The 25,913-nt window shown below is 48.0% G+C and overlaps 1 protein-coding gene across 1 annotated transcript in view; it reads right to left on the reverse strand.

Annotated features, from left to right (window-relative positions):
- Positions 1–441: 441 nt before the first annotated feature.
- The window catches only part of Mb21d2 (Mab-21 domain containing 2), a 102,940-nt gene continuing 77,468 nt past the window's right edge, over positions 442–25,913 (reverse strand). Inside the window, exon 2 of the mRNA XM_051150806.1 lies at positions 442–1,956. Coding sequence (XP_051006763.1) covers positions 692–1,956 — 1,265 coding nt within the window. The 3' untranslated portion in view covers positions 442–691. The remainder of the gene's footprint in view (positions 1,957–25,913) is intronic.

Raw genomic sequence — 25,913 nt, forward strand, 5'->3', positions numbered from 1 at the left:
GTTTGGAAAGCTATCAAACCCTCCCTCCAAACCATCCCATGTTTGCTGATTCGAGGACAATTACATTCAATGAGGTTGCTCGGAAACATAATGTGCATCGTTCTCTGTCTTAAAGTTTCCGTCTGGTAGAAAGGGGAAAAACTACTTCTGACTGCTGGTGCAAAGAGAGAAATGCAGCCAGCACGCACAGGCCCCCAGGTCCTTAGGACTCTGACATATATCCATTGCAATGAAAACTCAGGAGGAGAACAAGGTCACAGACGGAACAAACGCCAGAGAGAATACGTTCAAATATGGCAGAGTGAAATGTGTTTCCTCAAACCCACCAACAAATCTACACTGGGTGTGAGACAGAAAGCAAGAAAGAGGATTCATGGGCGGTGTCACCTATGGCTCAAGTTCTCCTTAAAAATGAACATCATTCAAATGAAAGAAAAAAAAAAAAAAAACACCCCACAATAACTAGAAAACAAACAGCAAAATCCAGGCAGAGTATGAAATAGTATAAATACTTTTTCAGAGCCTGCACCATCCTGCAGAACCAGGAAACTTAAGATGTGTTCTTACCAAATCCAATGTTAAGCTGGATATGTAAAAACAGAACGACTGAATCACAAGCCACACTACACCGTACATAAGTTTTAGAAACCAAGAAGGGGGCTGGGGGCGGGTGGGGCAGTCAACAAAACACTCAGAAAAATTTATCATCGATTCTGAAATGGGGCCTTGTGACGTCATCGGGGTTAATAAAGACCGAGATGGACTTCCCTGGGTTCTCAGTCACTAGCTGCTGCAGTTTTTTTGCCAGCCTGTCGTCAGGCTGATTGGGGTCCCCTCCGTCGGACTGCGGGGAGGGGATGCTGGTGGTGCTGCCCCGGCGCTGCAGCTTCAGTGTCAGCCGATTGGCTGCCTTCACGTGCTCGATGGCGGTGCGCAGGTGCTCGGCAGGATCCGAGCGGACAGAGGAGAGCTTCCGGGCGTGGAGCATGACCGTCTCCTCTGACAGGTGCTCCAGCATGTTGCACTGTGGGATGAAATAATTAGGGCACATTTTGTTGACCAGACAGTGCTGCAGGTCGTCAATGAGGCCCAGCAAAAAGTGAGCTGCGTAGTCTTCCTGGGCCAGGTAGCTGGCAGGGAGTCGGTCGCAGGCCCAGAGCATCATGCTCCGCAGGTGGTAGGGGCTGATAGCCTTGGGCCTTGACAGGAGTTTGATGATAATGGCTTTGCAGGCCTGGTAGGCCTGCATGAGGCTGCCCGAGATGCACTTCTTCAGCTGCACCTCGCTCCTGGCAAAGGACAGTCGCCACTCGTTGTCCTTCCTGCCCTTGTAGGAGCAAGCTGGCACCAAATAAAAGCCGCTGATGACTTCCTCCTCGGTGATCTTCCCGTCCCAGAAGTGGTTCTCCATGAGCCAGCTCTGAGCCACCGCCGGCCACCCTTTGAACGACACCACGGGGACGATATCGTACAACATCCGGCTGCTTCCCACGCCCAGGATGATGGAGATGATGGTCCCGTTTTTTTCTACCTTTTCCACCTTCGGCATCCCTCTCTGGGGTTTCTTCTGTATCTCCGAGAGGACAATGCTGATGGAGTCGTAGAACCAGCCGGCCACTTTGGTGGGAGAGAAGAAATAGTTGGTGGCACCGTTGATGTGATCTGCGATCGTGCAGCAGTCTTTCCACTTGCTGATTGTCCCCTCGTCGAAGAGCCGGAGGCTCAGCCAGGAGTGGCACAGGGCCGAGTGGCGCATGTCCAGCGTCACGGGCTGATTGCGGTCATGCAGCTTAAGGGCCGGCACCAGGAGGGTGAAGTCCATGTCGTAGTCGGTGCCCCGGGCATAGACATTTAAATCATCTAGGTCCAGGTCCACCACGCCTTCTCGGACCCCTCCGGAGAGCAACAGGTACTCGTTAGCCACAGGGAGTTTTTGATCTAGCTTTTGCACCATGCCTGGAAACAAAAAGAGAAAACATTGTTACAGAAAGCACACAGCCATGGGTAGTAAGAAGGAAAAAGTTCTGGCCTCCAAGGACCAAACGTACCAGAACAAAACCAGACCTCAGGTGCTGTAGAGACCCAGCTAACACCAGTGTTTTTACCAGCACCAGGGTCTGCCCTTTCCCCAGTGGATGGACTCTGACAGATCATTACTTCGTTTCACTGTAAACCAGCCTTCTCCACCCACGTCATCCCCTGGAGTGGCAGGCTCTCCACTCCCTCCCTCATCTCCCTCGTTCGGGTGGAGAGCATCCATAATGCTCCGATTCTTCCCAACCTTGGACTGCCAAATCTTATCCACATTGCTTCTCGCCCCCTCTGTGCTCCTCAATGCTGCCCCTGTTCTCCGTGCCGAAGTCATCACGTGAAAGTTGGGCCTAGTGTTTCGTGAAATTTGGGCCTAGTGTTTTGCCAAGGCAGTCTCATCTGCCTAACTTCGTCTCATAGTGTGAACATGTCTCTGAAGCAGACGTTCTCAGTGTGAATGCAGAGGCCTCTCAAAGGACAACGTGTTCCTAACTCTAGCACAACATTTGACCTTTCGGTGTGGCACTTGCATGGAGGTACCAAAGCCACGGCGTGTACAACTATGGGCGGCCTGCTGGGTGGTTGCTTGGACTGCTATAAATACACTAAGTAAAGAGCTGTGCAAGGGTTAAGAAATGGATTGGGAACAAAGTGCTGTTGGCATCTGGGCACCACCACACTGTTATCTCCTCTTGGGTGTAAATGACTCGATTTGTTTTGTTTCTCAGCCTACAGAAGAGCAAGCTGCCCCTAAACACCACCACCCAGGCCCAATCTAATAACCAACACAGGTTACGTAGTAACACGCTCGAGGTAATTTGTCTGAAAAGTACCACTGACTTCTGCTTTGGATTCTAACAGCTTTCTTTAGGCAGACAGGTGAAAACTCCTTTCTCCCTCTGCTGGCTTGGAACAACTGTGGCCACTTAACACTTGGTGTAAAAAACATTCCTTGGGCTTGGAGCTTAAACCTCCCTTCGCCCTCTGCTGGACTGGAGAAGTGGGTACTTTTTACCAGTTCCAGGAAAGGAAATGTCCCTACCTGCCACACAGCACTCCTTCCTTCCAACTGCCTCTTCCACACTAGTTAAAATTAGCTTCTCTTTTCAGGGGGGCCAAAAGAAAGTGTTTGGCCAAATTCTAGAATTCGGGAGTTAAGGCTGACTTTGAACACCAGTTCTCTCAAAAATGTTCAACTTCAGGTGCCCAGTGGAGGATCATCTGCTAGATTCCCAGAAGTCGAGAAGTCAGTTGCTAAGGCCACGATCTTCCCGTGATGCCTGCACTTCCATCTGGCCTTCTTAAGCTCGCTAGTCTGCAGTTTTACAAAACTGTGATGACAAACAGGAGCTTTCCCCAGCTCTATCCATCCCCCCCAGCCCCCAGCTCTATCCACCCCCCCAAGTCCCCAGCTCTACCCACTTCCCCCTCCCCAGCCCCCAGCTCTATCCATCCCCAGAGACCCTCCTAGCAAAACTGTCAGGCTTCCGTTCAAGCCAAGCTGAGCTGTCATGGCGGATGGATTGCCAAAGGCTGAGAGAGAACCCAGGGGGCAGGGCGTTCAATGCTCCAGTGACTGCAGGGCTGGTTGCAACAAGTGTGTCTCTAAACGGATTCACTTACGCTACTAGCTACATCTGAAGTCAGGGGCAGGGCCACAGAGGCACCAGGCTACAGAGTTCACCAGCAGAAACAACCAGAGGAACAAGAACAGCTTTCTGGCTTTCCGGAGTCCGCTCTTTCCAGAAGCACTGGCTTCCATTGGCTCCTAAGAAACTCTACAAGGCCGTCTTCCCATAATCCTCTATGCTAGTGGTTCTCAACCTCCCTAATGCCTCAACCCTTTAACACAGTTTCTCATGTTGTGATGACCCCCAACCATGACATTATTTTCATTGTTACTTTATAACTGTAATTTTGCTACTGTTATAAATTGTACCGTAAATACTTTTGGAGATAGAAGTTCGCCTAAGGGGTGTGGACCCACAGGTTAAGAACTGCTGTTCTGTGCTTTGGTTTTGCTTTATTACATAGTTTCTACTGACAAAGACCTAAATATTACTCTTTATAGACACTGGGACCAGAAGTTAGGCAATGAGCTCCTTGCTGTCCCTGTCTACTTTATGGCTCTTCGGAAGATCAAGTAAAAGAGCAGAGGTGTGCCCATCCCCCTAAGTCTGAGTGAATAAACTGTCACACCACACTATTTTAAGCCAGTCAGTCAGTTCAGAGACGGCATCTGATGAAACTGAGCCATGAAACCAAATTAACTCCATCACTACATACATGATACTAGACTGCTAACGTCATATATAAGACACAAAGGTTCCCCCCTCCCAAAAAAAAAAAAGACACAAAGGTCCCATCTTCAGAGACCCCGCTTAATAAATACTGGGTGCATAAGTGGTATTGGTGTATATGAAGAGATTCCTTCACACATACAAACACACACACACACACACACTTGGAGAAAGGGTTGCAAAGTTTTAATGTCTTGTAATTATAGTTAGATTAATTATCTTTGGTTAGGTATATAAATATCTGTATAATCTCAGCATACTGCTGGGTTTGGGTAAATGTTGCTACCCCCCTTTTTGGCTTCAGCTCCTGTGACACACACATACACACAACTAACAAACAGAGCCTGACTCTTAATGACGGTCACAGAGTGGAATGGCAGTGGCAGAGTCCTCTGTGACTCTGACACACCCTCTAGGGTGACAGTGTCCTTGGCCGATGAATAATAAAAACATCCCTGTGCAGATAGCATGGTTTTTACTCTACAGGAAGAAATGACTTTGCCAAGGTTACTCAAGATTCCAAGGGGCAGGCAACGGAGTCAGAGACAGGCCCTGCTCTCGTTGTTAGGGGACTCACATGGAGACCAAGCTGTACATCTGTTACACATGCGTAGGGGGCCTAGGTCTGGTCCACGCCTGCTCTTCGGTTGGTGGTTCAGTCTCTGTGAGCCTCTATGAGTCCAGGTTAGTTGACTCTGTGGGTTTTCTTGTGGTGTCCTTAATCCCTCTGGTTCCTACAATCCTTCCTCCTCCTCTTCCACAAGCTGTCCCCAGCTCTGCCTAAGGTCTGGCCGTGGGTTTCTGCATCTGTTTCCACCAGCTCCTTGGGTGCAGCCTCTCAGGACAGTTCCACTAGAGTCCTGTCTGCAGGATCTCTTTCCCCTAACTGGGCTGCCTTGTCTAGGCTCAATAGCAGAAGACGGGCCTAGTTGTACTGCAACTTGATAAGCCAAGGAAGGTTGATATCCTTGGGTGGCCTCCCCTTCTCTGAGGAGAAAGTGACTGGGGGGGGGGGGGTTGGGGGCAGTAGAAGGAGGGAAAAGGGAGGGACTGGGAGGAGTGGAGGGAGAGAAAGCTGTAATTGAATGTAAGGTTAAAAAAAAAAAAAAGAATCCAAGAAGCATCCTTAATGTGGGCAGGTGTATCTTTTTCAGAGAACAGAACCATATACAGAATTTGTAGGTACTGGTATCCTTTATTCATGTCCAGAAAGTCATCTCTCTAGAGGCTCTCTCACTATCTAGTGTTGGGGGGTGGGGCAGGGGCTACACAAAGACAAACGCCCGAGATTCTGAGGAGAAATAACTCATTGGCGGCCACAGAGCTTAAGTGACATTAAGAGCACTGCCCTCTTCTCAAATGTGCTGCAGAGGTCAGCGTGTCTCACACACACTGTTCTCTCTGTGACGAGGACCTGACTTGACGTGAATGCAAAATGTTTTGGAAAGGAAGCAGCTGGGCTCCCTAGACAAAGTGCTGGCTTCGTGTTTCTGTTGCTGGATGCTTGACTGTGACCTTGGACCACTAACAGATCATATCTAGCGACTTGCATTTATCAAGAAAGAATGGGCCTGATTGGCCTTGAGAACGCCATTAATATACCCAAATAAATAAGACTGCACAATGCTGGAAACACAGGGGGCACGAGCGGGGCCTCTTAGCTGCCCAGCAATCTCCAACTCACCATTAGCCTTCACATTACAGTAACATTTTATACACCAGCCAGTCGGTTTTTATTTTTGCACAGTCGCTTAGTCGACTGCACATAGTTTCACTTAACACTTTGAAATCTAATAAAAAAAAAAATCTAGGCATGGCAACGGCGGTGAGTATTTGGCGGTGAGTATACAAGAGCGGGGATGACTAAAAGATGCTCCCTCAAAGGACTTCCTTGGTCTTTGTCCATTTCGACCCTGATCAATATACATGAGTTCTGGGAGCAGAGCAGGAGGCCCTGGGATGGCGTCCTGGGTTTGCCATTTACAATTCCAATGAGCCTGGTAAGACTTTTACCCTTCCTGGGCTTCCAAGCCCTCATTTAAGCAAATGAAGAGGCCATCACCATAGTATCTAAGCATATAACTGACATAATTCATTTTACTCAGATGTGCGTCCTTTTTCTCCACCTATGTAAGTTTATATAAACTACACTCACTCCACACAGTAGCTTTGAAGGTCTAATTAAAACGATTTAGGAAAAGTCTCTAGCCCAAAATATACGATGACATTAAATAAGCCATGTAGCCTCTCCTCTGCTGGACCACGGACATGTCCTTGCGTGGCAGCATGCTGGTGGACACAGAGTTTGTAGCAAGCTGGATTCCACCACTCGCTGTGCTCTGAGGGCTGAACAGCTTGCACAGCTCCTTCGAGGCCTCGATCTGGACTGATGAGAACCCTTCACTACTCACGATAGTGGCACGTGGGCTCTGAGGTGTCCTCTTCCCCCCAGGTCAGGTAAAAGCAAAATGACAATCAATATAGGATGAGCCAATGAAACTATCTCACTGCAGGCGAAGCCCATCAGCTCCTGACAGCCAAGGTTTTATTTTCCCATGTCAAGAACAGACTTTGGGATTGGAAGGCAACTACTTGTGCCATGTTTTGTGTATTACAATCAGTTTTAAAACCTTGTTAACTATACCATGGATCACAGAAGGGCTGGCAGTATGTGTGTGCGCATGTATATACACACACGCACACTCATATATATACACGTACACACATGTATCTCTACATATATATGTCTGTGTATATATGTGTATATGTCATATATATTGTACATATATATACACACACACACACACACACATATATATATGCTGTAGTCAAGTAGGGAAAGAGGAACAAAAAGCCTCAGTATTTCTCTGTTTTCCTTTCCAACAAGTTCTAAAAGTCAGTAGCCTTGTCAAAGTCCACCAAGCTATTGGGACAGCCTGAGGGTGCCGAGTCTGAGATACCTACAATGAACACGGTTAAGCACTCTTATGCCTCGTGTTTATTGAACAAAACTGCAGAATAACAACTCTAGGTTTGTAAGGAAGCCAAGGTAAATGCAAAGTACACCTTGCAGTAAGGCCAAGAGAGTCCTTCTAATAATTGGTGGGTTGTGCCAGTAAAAGAGAAATGAGCGTCATCTGTCATTTTAGTATGTGGATGGGCTGCATCTCCACCAGGCACAGTTGTCTAACAGTTCCGACGACGAAAGCAGTGTATGTTTCAAGGGATGACCAGTCGTGGTGTGCAGAGAGACCTAAAACTAAAAAATGAAAGCATGTGATGGGTAAATATCTCCCAAGGTAGCTCACTGACCCCAAGAGCCTGCTACTAAACACAGCCAACAACGTTGACTCCAACAGCCCTTTGATGGCCGAGTGCAGCCGCAGTGACGGTGGCAGTAAAACATCCAGGGACACCGTGTGCTTGGGTGCTTTGTGTTGCTCGCCTCTGAACGCTGGGGTGTCACTTCCATCTTGCAGCCAAGCTGCTGCCACACTCTCCAAGCTGCCCTACCCAACTTTTTTTTTTCCGGTCTTTTGAGACAGGGTTTCTCTAATCGCCCTGGCTGTCCTGGAAATTGCTTTGTAGACCAGGCTGGCCTTGAACTCAGGAAGATCCGCCTGCTTCTGCCTCTGCCTCCTCCGGAGTGCTGGGATTATGTACCTGGTTTGCCTGACACTTTCAAAGTAGGTTGTTGCTCCCTCTTTAAGGCCGGGGAAATCACGGTGAACAACACTCAAGTTGATTCCCCACTCTCCTATCCCACGCTACTCTCCCATAGGGGAATAAAACACTCCTATGTTGAAGCCTTTAAAATGACACCATAGCACACACCAGGGGACACAATAAGAAAACTGCTTTTCTGTCCAAAAACAAGACCCAAAGCAAAGAATTATTTCTACAGTCATTTTAAAAAAAAAAAAAAGGATGTTAGCTATGCCTGGAAAATAAAGAATATGAGGCAAATGAGTCAGGGGTCATAAGAAAGAATCCCCCTCCCCCGAAGCTTCCACTACCAGGTTAAAGAGCTGGGCTAGGGATAGGATCATCGAAAGCGCTAGCCACCAGGAAGCACTGCCCCAGCTCTGGAAGGCAGCCCTTCCTCCTCTGTGGACAGCATCTATCAGTCACACCTGAGTACAAGAACCCCACTCAGCTACACTGAGGAGGAAGAAACCTGAGGTTCCTCCACATGCTATGAGGGAAACGAAGCCACACAGACCCTGGGAGGAAGCAGAAAAGAACCGCAAAGCCTGAAACACGGTATTGCATGCTGCCTAGGCAAAAAGGTCCTGTTCTCATCACAATGGCATGCTGTTGTAGCTGTGGTGAGGTTTGTCACTGTGCCTATAGGCGATTTCCCTATTATCCCATCACAGGAGAAGCTGGGGTCTGTAGACTTTTAAGTTCCAGGCTACATGAGTTTAAGGTTAGGGGGACCGGGTCCTCAAAACAAAGTTAAAACTACCACTGGCTAGTCCAAGACCTTGTCTCAACATCAGTTTACTTTGGACATTTTCAAACATATGCAACCGTAAAGAATGCTTCCACAATCATATTTGCCAGTGTCACCTAATATCTCATTTTCTTTTGTTACAATGTGTTAACCTGTAACCCAAAAGTCGTATCATTTCACCCAGACGCCTCCACCCATGTAAAGGATAATGGGCCCACAACACCTTATCCAGCGTTCTCCCCCTAAACAACAACAACAACAACAACAACCACCAAGCCACTTACTAAAGCCTAACCTGATTTTACTTCTCCTCAATATGTATGTGCGAAGGCAAGACTATTGGGGGGGGCACTCTTGATGATCTGCTGTGCCCCATCCTCCCACCCCCTGTCTGCTCCCAAGCTCTTCTACAGCTATGACAGGCAATTCCTGCAGTGTGACAGCTTCCTCCTTCCAGTGTCACCTGCTGTTTTAATGACAGCTAGGAAGTTCCAGAAAGGGCCACTTTGGGAACAGTCCTTTACCTGTGTGGGACAGGAAGCAGAATCAGTGGGCAAGTACCCCAGCTGTGATTCCAGGATAACACCTGCCCTCCCCAGCTGTGAGTCCAGGATAACACCTGCCCTCCCCAGCTGTGAGTCCAGGATAACACCTGCCCTCCCTGGCTTTGCTCCCTTCTCTGACTCAAGTGCTCAGCTCCCTGACTGGATTCTAGTATCAACACAATGAATGTAGTGCACACCTCAGGGGCCCAACAGACCCTGACGAGGGTCACAAAGACCAGCAGTAATGAGCTACTTGTTATATCTGGCTAGTGTGTGCTGTATGCCTTATGAAACGTGATCTGAATAAAACTGCCCCCCAAAGGTCACAGAGCTCTCAGCTCAAGGAGCGTGAGCTCAGCGTGCTTATAGTTGGCGTCTTATCTGTTCATTGCCTTGTTGATTATCTGACTCTGCTGGCCGGCCAGAAGAAGCTTCTAGTTTTTCTGCATCTTTTGCAGAGCGTGAGGAGTTTGTGTTCTCCCCAGGTATGGGTCTCGCACACATCTTTCATATGGGGCCATTCTTACCTAAGTATGGATGGAAAGGTGGAAGAGGAAGGGCTTACAGGGTGTGTGTGTGGCACTAAGGAGGCAGCTTCTGCTTTGGGTCAGACCATCCCCGTCCCACTGGAACGCATGGACTAATTCCACGTGCACATCCCATCTCTCCATCCAGTGACTTTTCTCTCACACCAGTTATATTAATTATTCAATAACCCGTCGGTCCCCCTCTGTCTGATAACCTATGTCTCCCCTAACAACGTACAGATGTGAAACGAGTAGGTCATTTAGCCTGGAATAAGCTGTCTGCACAGAGGTTGGAACCGGTGGTTAAGCTGCTTAGAACGACAGTCCCATGCTGATACTGTCACACCGTCATTTTTGATACTTCATATCCCCAGGCAAAGACACCATGCAGGCGAAAGAACCCTGATAATGGAGTGACTATGAAAGAGTCTAAAGCTGCTAGCATGCCACCTCTTCTTCCCTGACAAAACTGTCACAGAGTGTCCAAAGCACCACTGCAACCACCAGTCCTAGCAAAGAGCTAGGAGGAAAAGGCTGGATAGTTACCTAGTGATCCAAGGTCAAGTTCCCAGCAACTGCCAGCAGATGGCACTGATGAGCCATCCATTCACTAAGTACCAGTAGTTGGGCTCCAAAACCCCCAGCACAAAGCTGGGTCTAGAACCAGAAGCTTGATAGAGGGAGAAGCCTTCCGGAGACACACTAAAACCACCACCCTCGACCTGTCTGCCTCAGCTCAACAAATCCTCCTGATTTGTAGCTTTGTCTTTCTAACGCCAGAGACAAGAGAAGCCAAGTGCTGAGGGACAGCTCATGGCCATTGGACCTTGGGCTGAGGGAAGCTCTGCCCAGACAGGGAGTATGCTAGGGGCTGGATTCCTGGGCATACTAAAGCCTTGTGGGAGGAGATGAGGCTTCACCTCCCCTTTTCTGGAAGAATGAGATTCTGAGGAGGCAAAAGAAGCAGTCTGTGGTGCAGACGGCAGCGTCTTAAAAGACGTTAGTGAAGGAGCCAGTGCCCACTCCTTAAGGACCCCCATTAAGGCCCAAGTCTGGAAAAAGTCAGACTTTTCATTAAGGCCCAAGTCTGAAAAATGTCAGACTTTTTCCTCCCTTAAGGGCCCCCATTAAGGCCAAAGCATGTAAATTTCTAGAGGGTCCAGCTTAACTGAAGGACAGACAGTGATATCAGATGTGTGGCAGGGACAGGAAAAACCTTAAGTTTGTGTCTAAAAAATTTCCACTACCCCAGGAATGTACTTACCTCTCCCCAACTAGGAAAGTCCCAATGCTGATCTATTAACTAATCAAGTTTCTCTGCTAAGTTCTGCTTCTGTAAAGGGTATAAAAAGCCCATGCCTCTGCTTCTCAGGGTCTCCAGCTTGAAAGATTTGACAGACCCCGTCACGTCGGCTCAATGTATTCCTATGTGTTTACATTGACAAAGGACTCCGTCTCTCAGTGGGGACTGCAGGAATAGACTAGAGATCTCTCTGGAGGTCTCAGTCTTACATTAGGAGCCCAGATGACTTCGGGGAGGGGGGGGGGATGCGGGGAGTAAAATTTCAGAGCAAGCTTCAGTCAATCACAGTAAGATTATCACTGTATGATACAACAGGCTGGGGCCTTTTCTGCCTGTGCAGTCAGTGGGCCTGTGGAAACAAGAGTGGTCCTCACTGAGCAAGCCAGGGTAAGCGCGTGCACACCCACCTAGCTCTGTGGTCTCAATTAGACTGGAAACTAATGTGGTCTCCATCATTGTTTTGAAAGAAGGAAGAAGTGTATGTTGTCTGGGTTTCTCACCAAGTTGCCAATGTGTGTTTTTTGTTTTGTTTTGTTTTGCAACAATGGGCTCAGAGGTAAACATCTACAGATGGTGAACAAAGGATTTCAGTCACGTTTAGACTATGTACACAATGTGCCAACCTGTACTTATTACTCAGAGAAATAAACACACATAGCCCCTGATGGGCAGAAACTGTTTTGAAGTGTTAATAATAATGTATTTAATCACTAGTAAGTACTTATGCATATGATTTATTAATAATAAACACCCTGCCTTTACTTTCTCTTAATAACACCTCCAATACTAGTATTCCTACTTGTTACGAAACAAACAGTATGCTAAGTTCCCACTATTTGAAAACAACAAGTACTAAGTTAATGTGCTTCAGCACTCTCCACCGGGTAAGGCTGCAACGTTCCATCCGTAAGTTCACACTAGTACACGCACACCCACATCCACAAGACACATGGGGGGAGTGGGTGGTCAGATTAAATGCCCCAGGAAAGCATTCATTGGAGAAGGTGCCAGCATTCTAACCAGAAAACACAGAACAGAGTTAGTTTCAGGACGTAATTGGCTACCTGATGGTAATTCTCAATATCAGGAGCAAAGCACACTTTATCATTCGAGCTTGAGGATGACTGCATCAAAGGAAGTCAGACTGCGTTAGGCAGCCAACAAAGGCCTTGATGGATGTGCACACCAGCAGGTTAGAGGCACAGGCGGGCCGTCTGAAGAAGATGTCATCCTGCAGTGTCTCAAATCCACATCTGCCACATGACAGCGATGGCCACATTGAAGGTGCCACCCGAAGATCTCCTTGCTGACACTTACATGGGAGAGTGGTAGTTGCAGCTAGCTCCTCTGCCCTGCGCTCCCCAGTGGCTGAGGAGTTGCGGGCACTGTTTCACCTAGATGCCAACAATCAGATTGGTGGCTCCTGACAGAGGAGCCTGTACCTGAGCCTCTTGGGCACTGCTGTCATCTGAATCAGCTGCAAGCCATAGATCCTGGCCTCTGGGGACTGAAGCTTAGGCTACACGTGTGTCCCCCTCACAGAGAGACATGTGTGTCCCCCTCACAGGTAGGCACAATGAATGGATTTGTCAGATTACTGAAGCCAAATCTGACTCTCAGTGTTATTAACGCAACCGCCATGGTACACACCGGTGTGTCGGAGCCCTAAAGCAAATTGCTGGGGACATAATTCCAGTCTCTGATTTTTTTTCAACCCAGAGCGGTTGTGGCTAAATTAGAAGTAGGGTCTAATAAAGTTTATTACTAGCCCTATAATTACTTTTACAGTGGTATTTTATAGCCCGCTAGCAATCAATGAAACACAGACACCTGTTATATTTTAAAATGGCCTTGGTTCACCTGGGGGCAGGGCAGCTATTAAGCCCCTAGACTACCTTCCACAGTGGGGCAGGTATCCCATACCCTGCCCCAATCCCATGCCATCTGCTTCTAATGATTTCTATCGAGCTACCTCCCGTCCATGATCCCAAATACTTGTTAATTATCATCATCTGGGCCGAACCCTCCATCCACGCCGGCCCTGTGTCTCTTCCTCCACCTAACCCATGGCGCTGGACCTCCTTCCTGCTCTTCTCTCAAGATTTTCTCTGTCTCCCAAAGCCACGCCTGTCCCATTCACCCTGCCCAGGTGTGCTGGCTTTTCATTGGTCAGACAGGAACAAGGTTTGAGGCTAGGTTTCACAAGCATTTCGGGGTACGTGAGTTTGCTCATTTGGGCAGGCCAGACCAACCTCCAACACACAGCCTATCCTTCTACATGGAAGCGTTATGGTGTGTCTGCGTGCCTGCGTGCGTGCCTGCGTGCGTGCCTGCGTGCGTGCCTGCGTGCGTGCCTGCGTGCGTGCCTGCGTGCGTGCCTGCGTGCGTGCCTGCGTGCGTGCCTGCGTGCGTGCCTGCGTGCGTGCCTGCGTGCGTGCCTGCGTGCGTGCCTGCGTGCGTGCCTGCGTGCGTGCCTGCGTGCGTGCCTGCGTGCGTGCCTACGTGTGTAACGTTTAGGTCTCTGTGTCTCCCCTCAAAGGGCTGGAACAACCTTCAAGGAGATGTGTGTTTCAAACTATCAATATTGCAATTTCTCCCCCAATTTTAAAATCAGCGCCTAACTGCATGAAATAGAGACAGCGCTTCCTTCCAGGCAATTCCAAAGTCTGCAAGAGCAGAGTGGCCACGGTTTAAATTACCGAAGGCACAACTTCAACGAGTCTCTTGGAAGCACACGTGAGGTTAAATTCCAGGAAGACCAGAACATCTTTTCGTCGTCTCAGCTGGGAAGCCGTTCCTAACTCTAACTTCCCGGGCATCCATTTTCTTTCACAAGAGAACAAAAAGAAAACAGGTGTTTTATTAAGGTTTCTCTGATGGCTATTTGTTCATACCCGTATCTCCTTCATCCGCCAGAGAGAGGCGAACCCACCTTATGCCTGGGCAGCGTGCTTGTGCTGAGAGTCGGCAGCGAGAGCCGGCAAACCGCTCTGCCCTGTAGGTGGGTCAAGGAGTATCAAGTGTGTGGATTGGCAGCAAAACAACAGCCTGTGGCGATGGCACAATTACAGGGCCAGCCTTGGAACAAAAGATGCCATGGTTGGAATCATCTAGATCCACACAGGTATACAATTTCCAAAGCCAGTGGCAGCATGGGAGCCGAATTTTGACCCAAAGGATTAAACACTGGCATGCGCACCCGCATTGCACACCTCTCAGGAGTAGAGTTTACAGTTAAGTGGGAAAATGATTACAGGGTTGAGAAAAGTCGTTGGAGGACAGAAACTGTGGTGTGGTCTAACGGTAACACAGACATCCAATTTTCAAGATAGTGGCGAAATGACCCAGACCCAATCTTGTTAGAAAAGTAACAGCTTCCAACTGTGATATTAAAAACTCCATCTTGAAACTTTCAGTCTTGTAAGCAAGAAGAAAACGGCCTGGCAGAGATCTTCTAGCAAACTGCACTGCAGTTCTTGGTCCATCCACTGGAGGGCACCCCTCCCTAATTTTTTCTTTTGGTTGTACCCGCTCCAACCCAAGTTAAGAGGAGCCTTGAGGGGGAAAAAAAAAAAAAAAACGCCTGAAGGTCTGACATAATTCCGTATGATTCATACCTGATTTTACTGATATGCTTTAAAAATGGGTCAGGATACCGTGCTTCGTGCTGGTGAATCCCTGATACCTGCGTGCTGTCTGCAGTAACCCCAGTTTAATGGGATGTCACACATCACTGATAACATTTCACGGCATCAGGATGAAAAGAGACCAAAGGAAGAACGCGCAGACCAAAAAATGTCCATGATGTATGTGATCCAAACGTTCTGAGTTCAGGATGCAGACAAGCCTCACAATTTACGTGTTCTGCACCACCGGGATAAGTGAAGTAAGTGTGGGGGCGCTACTGTTCAGGCAGGCGCATGCGCGTAGAGGCCAGGTGAGGCTGGTGTGTCGGGTGTTGTCCTTCAGTCTCTCTCCACCTTAAATCTGTTGAGACTGGGTCTCTTGTTGCCCGCTGGAGTTTACCAACCAGCTGGCTAGTGGGCTCATGGGACCCACCTGTCTCCAGCTCACCGGTGCTGGAGGTACAGATGTACTGCAGCAGCACCTGGCTTTCTACCTGGGTGCAAGGCACCTGGGCTCGGCTCGGGTGTGCAAAGTGTGTGTCACAGCCTGAGCCTTCTCTTTTCCCCCCAAGCCCTGTGGGATTTTTGAAACTTCAGTTTCATTTCTTAAATGAGGCCCAGCTTTGCCTCCTTCACAAGCTTTTTTAAACCCAGCTAGCTTCACGGTAGTAATGATTCCTGCTGAAAACAGCACATATGTATACGGTATAATACCACCTATGTATGGCACATGGCTCCTGTAAGAACAGGCTGAATGCTACGTAACGCTCCCAGGACCATATCTGGAACTTCGAAAAGGCTGCAGAACTATCATTTTCTTTGTAGAATATGATTCTTTCTCTCCACACCACTCTAGGTTAATTAACAATACTGGCCTTTGGCATTAATTGAACATGTGGTGTTCTGTTTTTTAAAATATATTAATTTTTTTCTACCTATCCAATCCACTCCCTTCCCTTCGGTGCTGCACGGGCTCTGGCTTGTGCCACGTGATTATGTTTGGGACCCTGTTAAGATCTGGCTTGCTCGGCCTGCCCCACACTCTCTGCTTTGGCAGGCCTGAGATAATTTGCACTTCTAGGAACTTCCCAGGTGGCAGAGGCTGCCAGTCAAGTCAAAGACTGAACTCTAAAGAACCAGGGATGAGCACAGCCACAGAATTTAGTGTCCGCTGTGTGGCAGAAGGGAAGCCTAACAACCACCGGAGGCTGTACTCCTAACCTCCCCGCAATTCACCATGACGAGGGCAGGCTCGGCCATCCATTTCCTTCTCTGCCTTTTCTGTATAGGCAAACAATATCTAGAGATGAGGTCAAATTAGGGTCGAAGATAAAAAAGGATAAATTAAAAGACTCCCAGTACTCGGGAGGCAGAGGCAGGTAGATTGCTGTGAGTTCAAGGACAGCCTTGTCTACAAAGTGAGTCCAGGACAGCCAAGGCTACACATTGAAACTCTGTCTCAGGAGGAGGAGAAGGGAGGAGGAAGAGGAGGCGGAGGGGAGGGAGGAGGAAGAGGAGGGGGAGGGGAGGGAGGAGGAAGAGGAGGGGGAGGAGGGAAGGAAGGGGAGAGGAAGAGGAGGGGGAAGAGGAGGAAGAGGGGGGGAGGAGGAGGAGAAGAAGAAACAATCAGCTGGGCTTGATGGCTCACACTAGACTTGGAAGCACTGGGGAGTGGGAGGCCAAAGGACCAGAAGTTCAAGGTCATCTCTCATTTGAGTTGGAAGTCATCCCTATCTCAGAAGAAGAAGAAGAGAAGAAGAAGGAGGGAGGGAAGGAGAGAGAGAAAGGAAGGGAGAGGAGGAAGAAAAAAACCCATTACTTAACAGATCGTCTAAAGATCAGGGAGATCAGGGCTGGAGTGACAGCTCAAAGGTAAAGGGCACTGGCTGCTCTTCCAAAGTTCCTGAGTTCAATTCCTAGCAACCACATGGTGGGTGGTTCACAACCAGCTATAATGAGATCAGGTGCCCTCTTCTGGCCTGCAGGCATACACGCGCAGAACATTATATTCATAACAAATAAATCTTTAAAAACAAATCAGGAGATATTAGCTATATCCTGCCCACTAACTTTAGACAAAACACTGCACCTATTTTCCTACCTAAAAACACGCCTCGGCCTTAGACCAGCACTCGAGCAGGAAACAGAGCTCCAGGCAACTGGGTCAACATCATCTCCCCACCGGGGGCCAAGAAGGAGGCATTTCCAACAGTGGCCCGAGGACTGCTGGCTTGGCCACACGTCAGCACAGGCCAGTGGCAGGCGTCAGGTCAGCCCAGTTTCCACCGCCTTCCCAAGCATCTTTAAACCCAGCTAACTTCACAGCAGTGATGGTCCCTGCTGAAAACAGCACATCTGTCATCATTAGGCAGGTATGCTAGAGTCGGGCATCATCAATTCCGCTGTCAAACGTTTGACATCCTGCCTCTGAAATGCTCGGTGCAGTGTCTTCCCTATAGGTCCCATTGTTGTTTTCTGGCCCTGTCACCAACCAGCCAGGACCTGACATCACACCACAGGTAACGGCAGCACCTCCTAACTGGCCTCTTCTCCCATCACCACCAGCACACACACAGCAGCATGAACTTCCGTCTCAGAAAGGATTCCCCAAATATGCTGTCCAATCACACACGAGGTTGGGTATGGAGCCTCCCAAGTTTTTTTTTCCCCTCACACTCGTTTTTGGCTTTAGTTTGTGCCAACTCTCACCGCCAGTTAAAAGCTTTTGCCTCCTACTTTTTCTACCACTTCCTTTCTCTCTGCACAGTGCTTTTCTTAGGGGTGATACTGTGTGGGATTTACAGTGTGACTTATACGGAGCCACGAATTTCATCAGGATGGCCACTTCTGCTCTGTTCTCAGGTGTTGGCTCCTGCATTCTACCAACATCCTGTGTTGCTACGTGACCTGGCACGTACAGCGCGTCGCTTGAACGCATTTCAAATACTGTTGTTTCATATATAGCTTTCTCAAAATGCTAATATTTCATTAAACCAAGTAGTAACAGTAAACACAATGGGCCCAGACAGAGCAGAGCGCAACGCCCCGAGAGTGATGGTCACTGTCCCCGTGGCCACACTGCACATCACAAGCAAGGAATGGATTCTCCTTCTACTGCATCCTGTGGTTTTACTGAATCTTGTCACCAAATTCCAACGTCAACTTCTTAACGTTTTCCCTATAGCCATTAGTGTTTGGATGGTGCGAGCATATGTGTGTGTGTGATGTGTCTGTGTACTAAAGACAGGATCATAGTATATAATTTTCACTGGGCTGGGAGCTCACTGCACAGACCAAGTTGGCCTTGAACTTACAGAGCTCAAACTGTTTGCCTCCTGAACCAATTTTAAAGGTAAAGTCTTATGTTGGGGTGGTATTTACGTTGTAGGACCGTTAATTGCTTTTGCTAGTTTTCTGGTTCTAAGTTTCCCAGTTTTGGCACGGCGGCCCATGACTACATCTTTCCAACAAATTACACCAGTTTAGGAAGACAGGTTTGCAGAACTCGAGGACTTCGGGGCATGTATGTATCCACTGTATTTATACCAATGCCTGGACTACATTCGACACTGCCAGGGGCAGAAGGCAGGCCACGTTTCTTCACCGAGTGATTACAGGGCCCCTCAATAAGATTTCCTTGCCTCCACGTTGCGGCGGGGGAGGGGGGGTGGTAGTTGGGGAGGGGACAGAGCTGTAAGTTCCAGAGGAAATGATCTTAAAACGTACCAACTGACCTAAGGGGAAGGATCCCGGAGTGGTTTGGAGTTTTCCTGGAGAGCCAAGTGAGCTTTTAGAGTGCCAATGCCGGAGTGCTGGCCCCCCCTCCGCTCCCCCCTGCCCACCTCATACCATGGGGTATGGAGGAGCTTAGGGTGCACTTTCTCCAGCTCAGGCATATCACATGCCATCTGATGTAGTGAATACGAGTTTCCTGTTTGACCCCAGCTTTCAGAAAGTCAGGCTTAGCAGTTAGGAAGTTTGCCTAGGGCGACTAACAGGATTCTGAATGCAGAGCATCAGCTATACACTGCAATCCGAGTTCCAAAACTGCGCCCAGAGCCAGGCCTCCCATCTGAGAGTGGATGGCGAAGAAGTGTAAGGAGAGAGAGACCTCACCCACTCCTAACTGCTTTATATCACAGGCTTAGACTGTCATTTGAAGTCAAGAGCTCCACAGTTGGTTTCTTTCTCCTTTTGTGTGTATGTGTGTGTGGGGGGGGTGTATGTTTTTGTTTCAGAGAAATGAGTTTGCAAATCAGTCCACCTACTTCCCAATTCTGCCTGAGGCTAGCCTTCAGCAGAAAAACTAAATCAGGGTTTACAAAAGATTTACACCACGCAGAGGAGGGTCCCCAATTCCCTACCCCTCTTCTAAACAGTTCCGAGCTTTCCAGAAGACTTCCTTTTGGTCAGCTTTCCTCCTTTGTTCAGCTCCTCCATATCCAGACAGTCCAAGGCATCTCAGGAGCTTGGGCAGCACCACTTCCCATCCACCCCTGGGAGCACAGCAGCAGGGATGCGGGCGCTTCTGCCAGGCACCTACAGACAAGGCCTGGGTCCAAGCAGGACCTGGGGCCTGGCCCTGCCTTCTCCTACACACGCCTCTACTTCTCTTAACTGCAGACTAACTGACCACACTTAAATGGTCTCTCTCCTCTGATTTCCAAGAGTCTATGAATAAAAAATGTGTTTGTGTTGCTAAGTTAAGAGAAAAGGAGAAAGATGTTTTGTTTAAAAATAATAATAATAATCTGGAGCTGGAGAGATAGTTTTGCTGACAAAGCAAATACTGCTCTTCCACAGGGAGCCAAGTTCAGTTCCCAGGGCCCACGTTGGCACCTTAAAACTGCCTATAAACCCTACGATAGAGGATCTGACGCCCTCTTCTGGCCCACACAGGCACTGCACACCGCCGCACATACCTACATAGAGACATACACATTTACACATGACTGTAAATAAAATCTTTTAAAAAACAATTTGGTCATGCTGGTTGGCACACGTTAGGAGGTTGGCAAAGAGCATTGTTACTTCAAGGCCCGCTTGAGCATTTTAGTGTGACTCTGTCTCAAAATAAAAAAGTGAGAGTTAGGAATAAAACTCATTGGTAGAAAGTTTGCCTATTGGATGCAAAAATTCTCACTTCCACCCTAAGGGCCAAAACATGAAATAATAATAACAACAATAATAACAACAACCACAACAATAGTGTGTGTAAATATGGCCAGCTAGTTGCTAATTAAGGTGGAGCTCCAGAAAGTGTTGCAGCAGCATTCAGAGAGCCATACACCCCAAAAATAACAGGTACACATACATCTCTATGAATGATGCTGCTGCCCCTCTCCCCACCATATTACTGTCCCTGTCCACACATTCCTGAACTCTTACTGTCATCTACTTTGGGCCCAGAGGGGCTTTTGATGTTGCCACTGTCTTCATGATACCCCTGCTAATGTGAGTCAATGGGACACACTTGAGGCTAAGCGAGCATCCAAGCTATGCACTCTGTGGGATTTTGTGCTAGAACACTAGTGTCTAACTCCAAAGGAAACGCTGGCTTACAAACAGCTCTCACGGGCCAGTGGTGGACTTTCTGTCCTGCCTCCTTATTCCTCACTGTTCCCCACAACCCTATTGATGTCCCAGGAGACAACAGAATCACCCAGACTTTCGCGCACCAATGAGTCCCAAAACGAGAGAAGCTGGGGACTCTCTGGAAGGCAACGGACAGTTTTTTTCCTTTGTGTAGCCCAGGCTGGCCTCGAACTCGTGGTCTCCTGTCTCTGCCTCCTTCAGCACATCCTATCATCGTGCGCCACCACAACCAGCAGGATTTTTTTTTTTCTTTAAGCTGAATTTTCTGGTTTGGCCCCCTCATTCTTGCCTGATATTCTACCAATTAAGTTCTCAATTAAGGAAACGGAGGAAATTGTCTCTTGGAAGTTAGGATGCTAATTACCACTTAATCCTCCAGATGTGTTCAAATGGAGGGTGACGCCCTCACTGCAGCCAAGAACACCTGTCCTTGTGTGAGAGTTGTGAGGAATGAGTGTCTGGAGATGAACTGGTATCAAGGTGGGACATCCACAAAGAGGCCAGAGGATGGGGAGGCAGACAGGAGGCACCGATGGGGAGGCAGACAGGAGGCACCGATGGGGAGGTAGACAGGACACACCGATGGGGAGGCAGACAGGAGACACGGATGGGGAGGCAGACAGGAGGCACCGATGGGGGGGCAGACAGGAGACACCGATGGGGAGGCAGACAGGAGACACCGATGGGGAGGCAGACAGGAGACACCGATGGGGAGGCAGATAGGAGGCACCGATGGGGAGGCAGACAGGAGGCACCGATGGGGAGGCAGACAGGAGGCACTGAGCACCAGAGATGCTTGTATGGTTTTGTTCAGCCTCTTCCTTCTTCCCTCCCTCACACCCAGGTAAATCTGGCATTATCATTCATTTGCCAAACAGTGGCAGCAGTGGGTTTAAACACCACAGGCAATGATTTTACATAAGAATATGTGACCTTATTTTAAATCTATACCAATCATGCTTCTAAGTGTAAAGTTTTCAAGAAACAAATTATATGTGCCAAACCAGTGCTGGCCCAGGGGAGGTGGGCAATGGATATGTCTAAGTGCTTGTTCCTGGTAGACGTGGATCTAAATTCAATTGAAGAGGAAAAATTCAGGACATCCTAAAGCCATTTAACTTTTTGTTTTTAAAAATTACGTTGCGTTATTTATTTCACCTGTGTATGTGTGGGCCTCCGTGGATGCATGTGCACCGTGGACCATGTGCAAGCCCATGAGGCCAGAAGAGGGTCTCGGATCCCGTGGAACTAGAGTTACACAGCTGACTGAGCCAGCTCTGAGGTGATGGAAGAGGATGCGGGTCTACAAGAGCGCTGGAGAGTCACTTCCAGCCAACGCAGCTCTCTCAACTGGCAGTTTCTCCCCACAAATAAGACTCAACAACAAAGGCAAACTCGTTCATCACAGACACTTTCTTTTGTTTTATTTTTGAGACAGGGTCCGGGAGACAGGAAGACTGGCCTAGAACCATGTAGCCCAGACTGGCCTTAGACTCACAGCCATCCTCCTGCTTCAGCCTCAGTAATAACACTGGGGTTACAGGTATGGGGCACCACACCCAGCTCACCCAATCTTGACAGCATTGAAAGAGAACTCGGAACTAGAGTGGAGATTTGCAAACCGTCCTTGTTCTTGACCCATGTTTTGAACACCAAACCTAGACGTTGTCCTAACAGACTAGACAGACAGAGCAAGGGATCGGGACCAGTGACAATAAAGTCCCACTATGTGCAGTATGTGGAGGGCACTCTCAGACCATAAAAACTAAAAAAAAAAAAAAGGAGAGGAGCCAGCATGTGCTAAGGAGTGGCCCATCCCTGCTGAGTCTGTGCTCTCCCTGTGGCTATGGGTAGTCCCATACAGCTGGTGGCTCTTCCTTTTCTAAGAGCAAAACCTGAAGGGGCAGAGCTTGCCCCTGCCATTCGCCCACAGAGCATTGTGTCTGATGGCTTTACCCTTGAGATGAGGACACAGAGGTCACGGGGTCTACGAGTGACTGAAGGGCACACGGCTAGTGAGTGTCAGACCCACAGTAGGCTGGGGTGCTTTGAATTCTTCAGCCAGGCCTCCTCTACTCAACTGACAAAGTGCTGAGACAACTGGACTTGTGAAAACGCTAAATCCTTCCCAGGCCAGTCTGGCCATCACACTGATGACAATATCCGGCTGACTTCTGCTTTCTACAAGCCTCTAGCCAGCAGATAAGACAGGGTGTAACAATGCAACAGAAGTCATATCTCACACATTGTGAGAGTATGCATTCAAAATCAAAGTCAAATTTCGTATCTCGCTTTCCAAACAGAATATCCTGAACTTTCCAAATGGCTTCAACAGAACACATTTATAATAAAGTCAAGATTACTTTGAAATTCTCTCTAGAAGAGGCTTCACTTTTAATTAAAATCACATAAGAAATGGGTCTGGTTTACTTCCAAACCAAGCATGGTAGCATAATCCTAGAAGCCCAACTAGTTAGAAAGATGAAGCAGGTCATTGAGCCAAACTCAAGGCTACCCTGAGCAACAGAAACACACACACACACACACACACACACACACACGGCGGGGGGGGGGGGGGAGGGGCGGGGAGGCAGGTGTCACAGACTTTAATCCCAATTCTGGGGAGGCAGAGGGAAGTGGTTCCTCTGAGCGCTCAAGGCCAGCCTCCTCTACAATGGTAAGCCCCGCCTCAAACAAAGTAAAACAATATAAAATAAACAGACAAATAAATAAATGCTTAGTAATCTCCCTGAAACAGCCAGCCAAAACTACGTTCTCATGGCGTCTCCTCATAGCATGCCCAAGTTCACTTTTCCACATCAACTCCGTCCAAGAACTGCACAGGCAGGCAAAGAATATCTGACTCTGACACAGTCATGATGCGCATGTTCAGTGTAGAAGTCCAATGCTCAGGCTCATCTGTTTCATTAAAGGAGAAATGGCAGGCTGGAGGGGTAGGCTCAGTGCGTATGGGTGTTTGCTGCCAAGTCTACTGACCCAAGTTCGATTCGGGAATCCACAAGGTAGGAGAGAACAGACTCCTGAGGGCTGTCTTCCTGTTCTGCCCGTGCCCCATGCCCCTCACACGTCTCACACCCACACACACCCACACACACACCAACACAATAAATAAATAAATAAATAGGATGCAATGAAAAATTTAAAAACAGAAGTGGTCTCTACTTGTGAATGAAATTAACATATGAAAAAAATTAAAAACAAAATTATAAGCCCTAAAGATAATATCCATTTCTTTTCACCTGAAGACATTCCATCAACAGCCAAATGACCTTTCCTATAAAGACAAGATCTCCATAACATGCCTCTGTTCGTTTTCAGCAGGGATTTGCCTTTATGAGATAAAAGGGGGAGAAGAAATCTCTTGTTGGGATATGTCTGGATTTACAGAGACAGTTTTGGATGTGAGAATAAACTCAGATCAAAGAGAGACTTTATTCTCGAAGATTTCATCCTTTAAAGCAGTGTGAATCTTCACACCTGAGCCTTTGTGAAGATGTGATTTGCTGGATTTAAAGGGGGAAAAAAAAATCAAATGACTAAAGGAGGCTGGTTGGTAAGAAGGAGACCTCAAGTAGCCTGCAGGAAAGTCAAGGCACAAGCTGGAGGCTGGCAGATCATAGAGAGTGCACAAAGAACTTCTCAGAGGCCCACAGGGGTGGAGCCTGGCTCTCTCCCACTGACCTCACCCTAGCCCATATTAGCTCAGAGAGAAACACAGACTCACTCATGCCTGTGGATAACAATTATCCCATGTGAAATGATAAGAACAGAAAACCTGTCACACAGTGTTCCACTTTAATGATCTGATTAAAACAGCGGATCTCACAAAGGTACGGGTAAGTTCATTTGTGGCCCTCGGCCTCTATGTAAAAAGGGAAATGTAAAATTATATTATTAAGGTTTCTCACTTAACCATTTTAATCCTTGCATGTCAGATCTGTGTCCATCCTGTTCCCTCCAGCCTCCTTACACCAACTTTCTCCGCTCCATTTAATGATCTTATCTAGGCAAACCCAGGTTTTAGGATGCACTCACAACCATTCCCATACATAAAAGGCTCACGCAGCACAGGTTCCCCCCACCCACCCACCCCCAGGCTCTTCATGTGCCCAGCCTCTACTGTTCTATTTCAGCAATCTACCTGGAAACACTGCAAGCTGCCAGCAGGAGCTCTTGGCTGTCCCCAGCTCTGGCTTGCTCCGCCCTGTGCTCCTCCAGCACATCCCCCTCCCCCCAGCCCCTCTACCTGCCTACTTCCCCTTTTAGAATGGCAGCTCTTGAAAGGGGCCCAGGGATGCTCCAGATGGCCACCTCCTTTATTTCTGGCACATCATATACTTGTTGAATGAACGAGGAGCTGCATGTTGTACAAAACAGAAGCCTGTGAGGGCGTGCAGATTGTCTCAGGCGAATTCTTATGCCACGGGAGTGAAAAGAAAATAGAGCTTGGAAGAGACCCTAAAGAACATTTTCCAGAAGCCACGGAATCTTGGCACAGTGCCCACTTCACATAAAAGAACATTTCACGAACCATATGAAAGACTATTAGGCAAAGCAATACTTCCTCCTAAGGATAAAGACTCCAGACCACATCATGTGCAAGTAAAATTAATATTTCACAAGTCTAATTTTATTTGGCTTTTATTAGTGGCTTCAAATATGCCCACCTATTACCTATGGGTGTCGCGTTTCCTGGGCTCAATTACTTAGCATGCAGATGAGGCAAGAGCCTCCCGTCCCTCTCTGTTTCTCTAGCCTTTCAATGCTCATTAGTGCCTCCAACAGAAGGCAGAGGAAACGAAACTACAATTTATCAATGTCAACTGTTGAACCAGCAAATTGCATCAGTCCCGCCCCCACATGGAAGTGTTTGGACAATTCTGAATCAACAAGATGTTGGCAGCTGTGTTCCTATGGTTCAGTAATTGCATTGTTTCCTACTGTGGTCTATGGGTTGTGAAATGAATTTATTAAATAACCCACACAAAGAAGAGTGTGCCGGGGGCTGGGCGAACCGGCTCCACACTGGAGTTGGGATCTCGTCCTCATCATCTCCCACCATGACCAGTAGTCTTGGCTCCAGTTTCTTTAATTATCACGCTCTGAAACTATCCAAGAAGATAGCAGTTTGCTTTGGGCAGCAAGGAAATCTTTATCACCTAAAATAGTAGGTCCTTTCTTTCTTGCCCACACAGAGACTTAACACGTATATTCTCTGCAGACTGGAAAAGAGCATGCTTACTTTTAAGCTCAAATTATGCCCTGGGAGTACTGCAAAATACGACACGCGGTGGTCCAAGGTGCCAGATTGGATGTTTTAGAACTCTAATTGACCATTCACTACTGGAAGGCGAAGGTCAGAAAGGAAAAGTAGGTCAAGGCACACTGAGCGCGTGAGCATACCACGTAAAAGAGGAACCAGTCCTATTGTCTCAAGTATGTTTGAGAGTTGACACTTTGCTAGATGGCTTTGCATTAAACCTAGCTGTCGTCCTGCAAATCTGACACA

Source organism: Acomys russatus, chromosome 8 (genome assembly GCF_903995435.1).
Source record: "Acomys russatus chromosome 8, mAcoRus1.1, whole genome shotgun sequence".
NCBI lineage: Eukaryota > Metazoa > Chordata > Mammalia > Rodentia > Muridae > Acomys > Acomys russatus.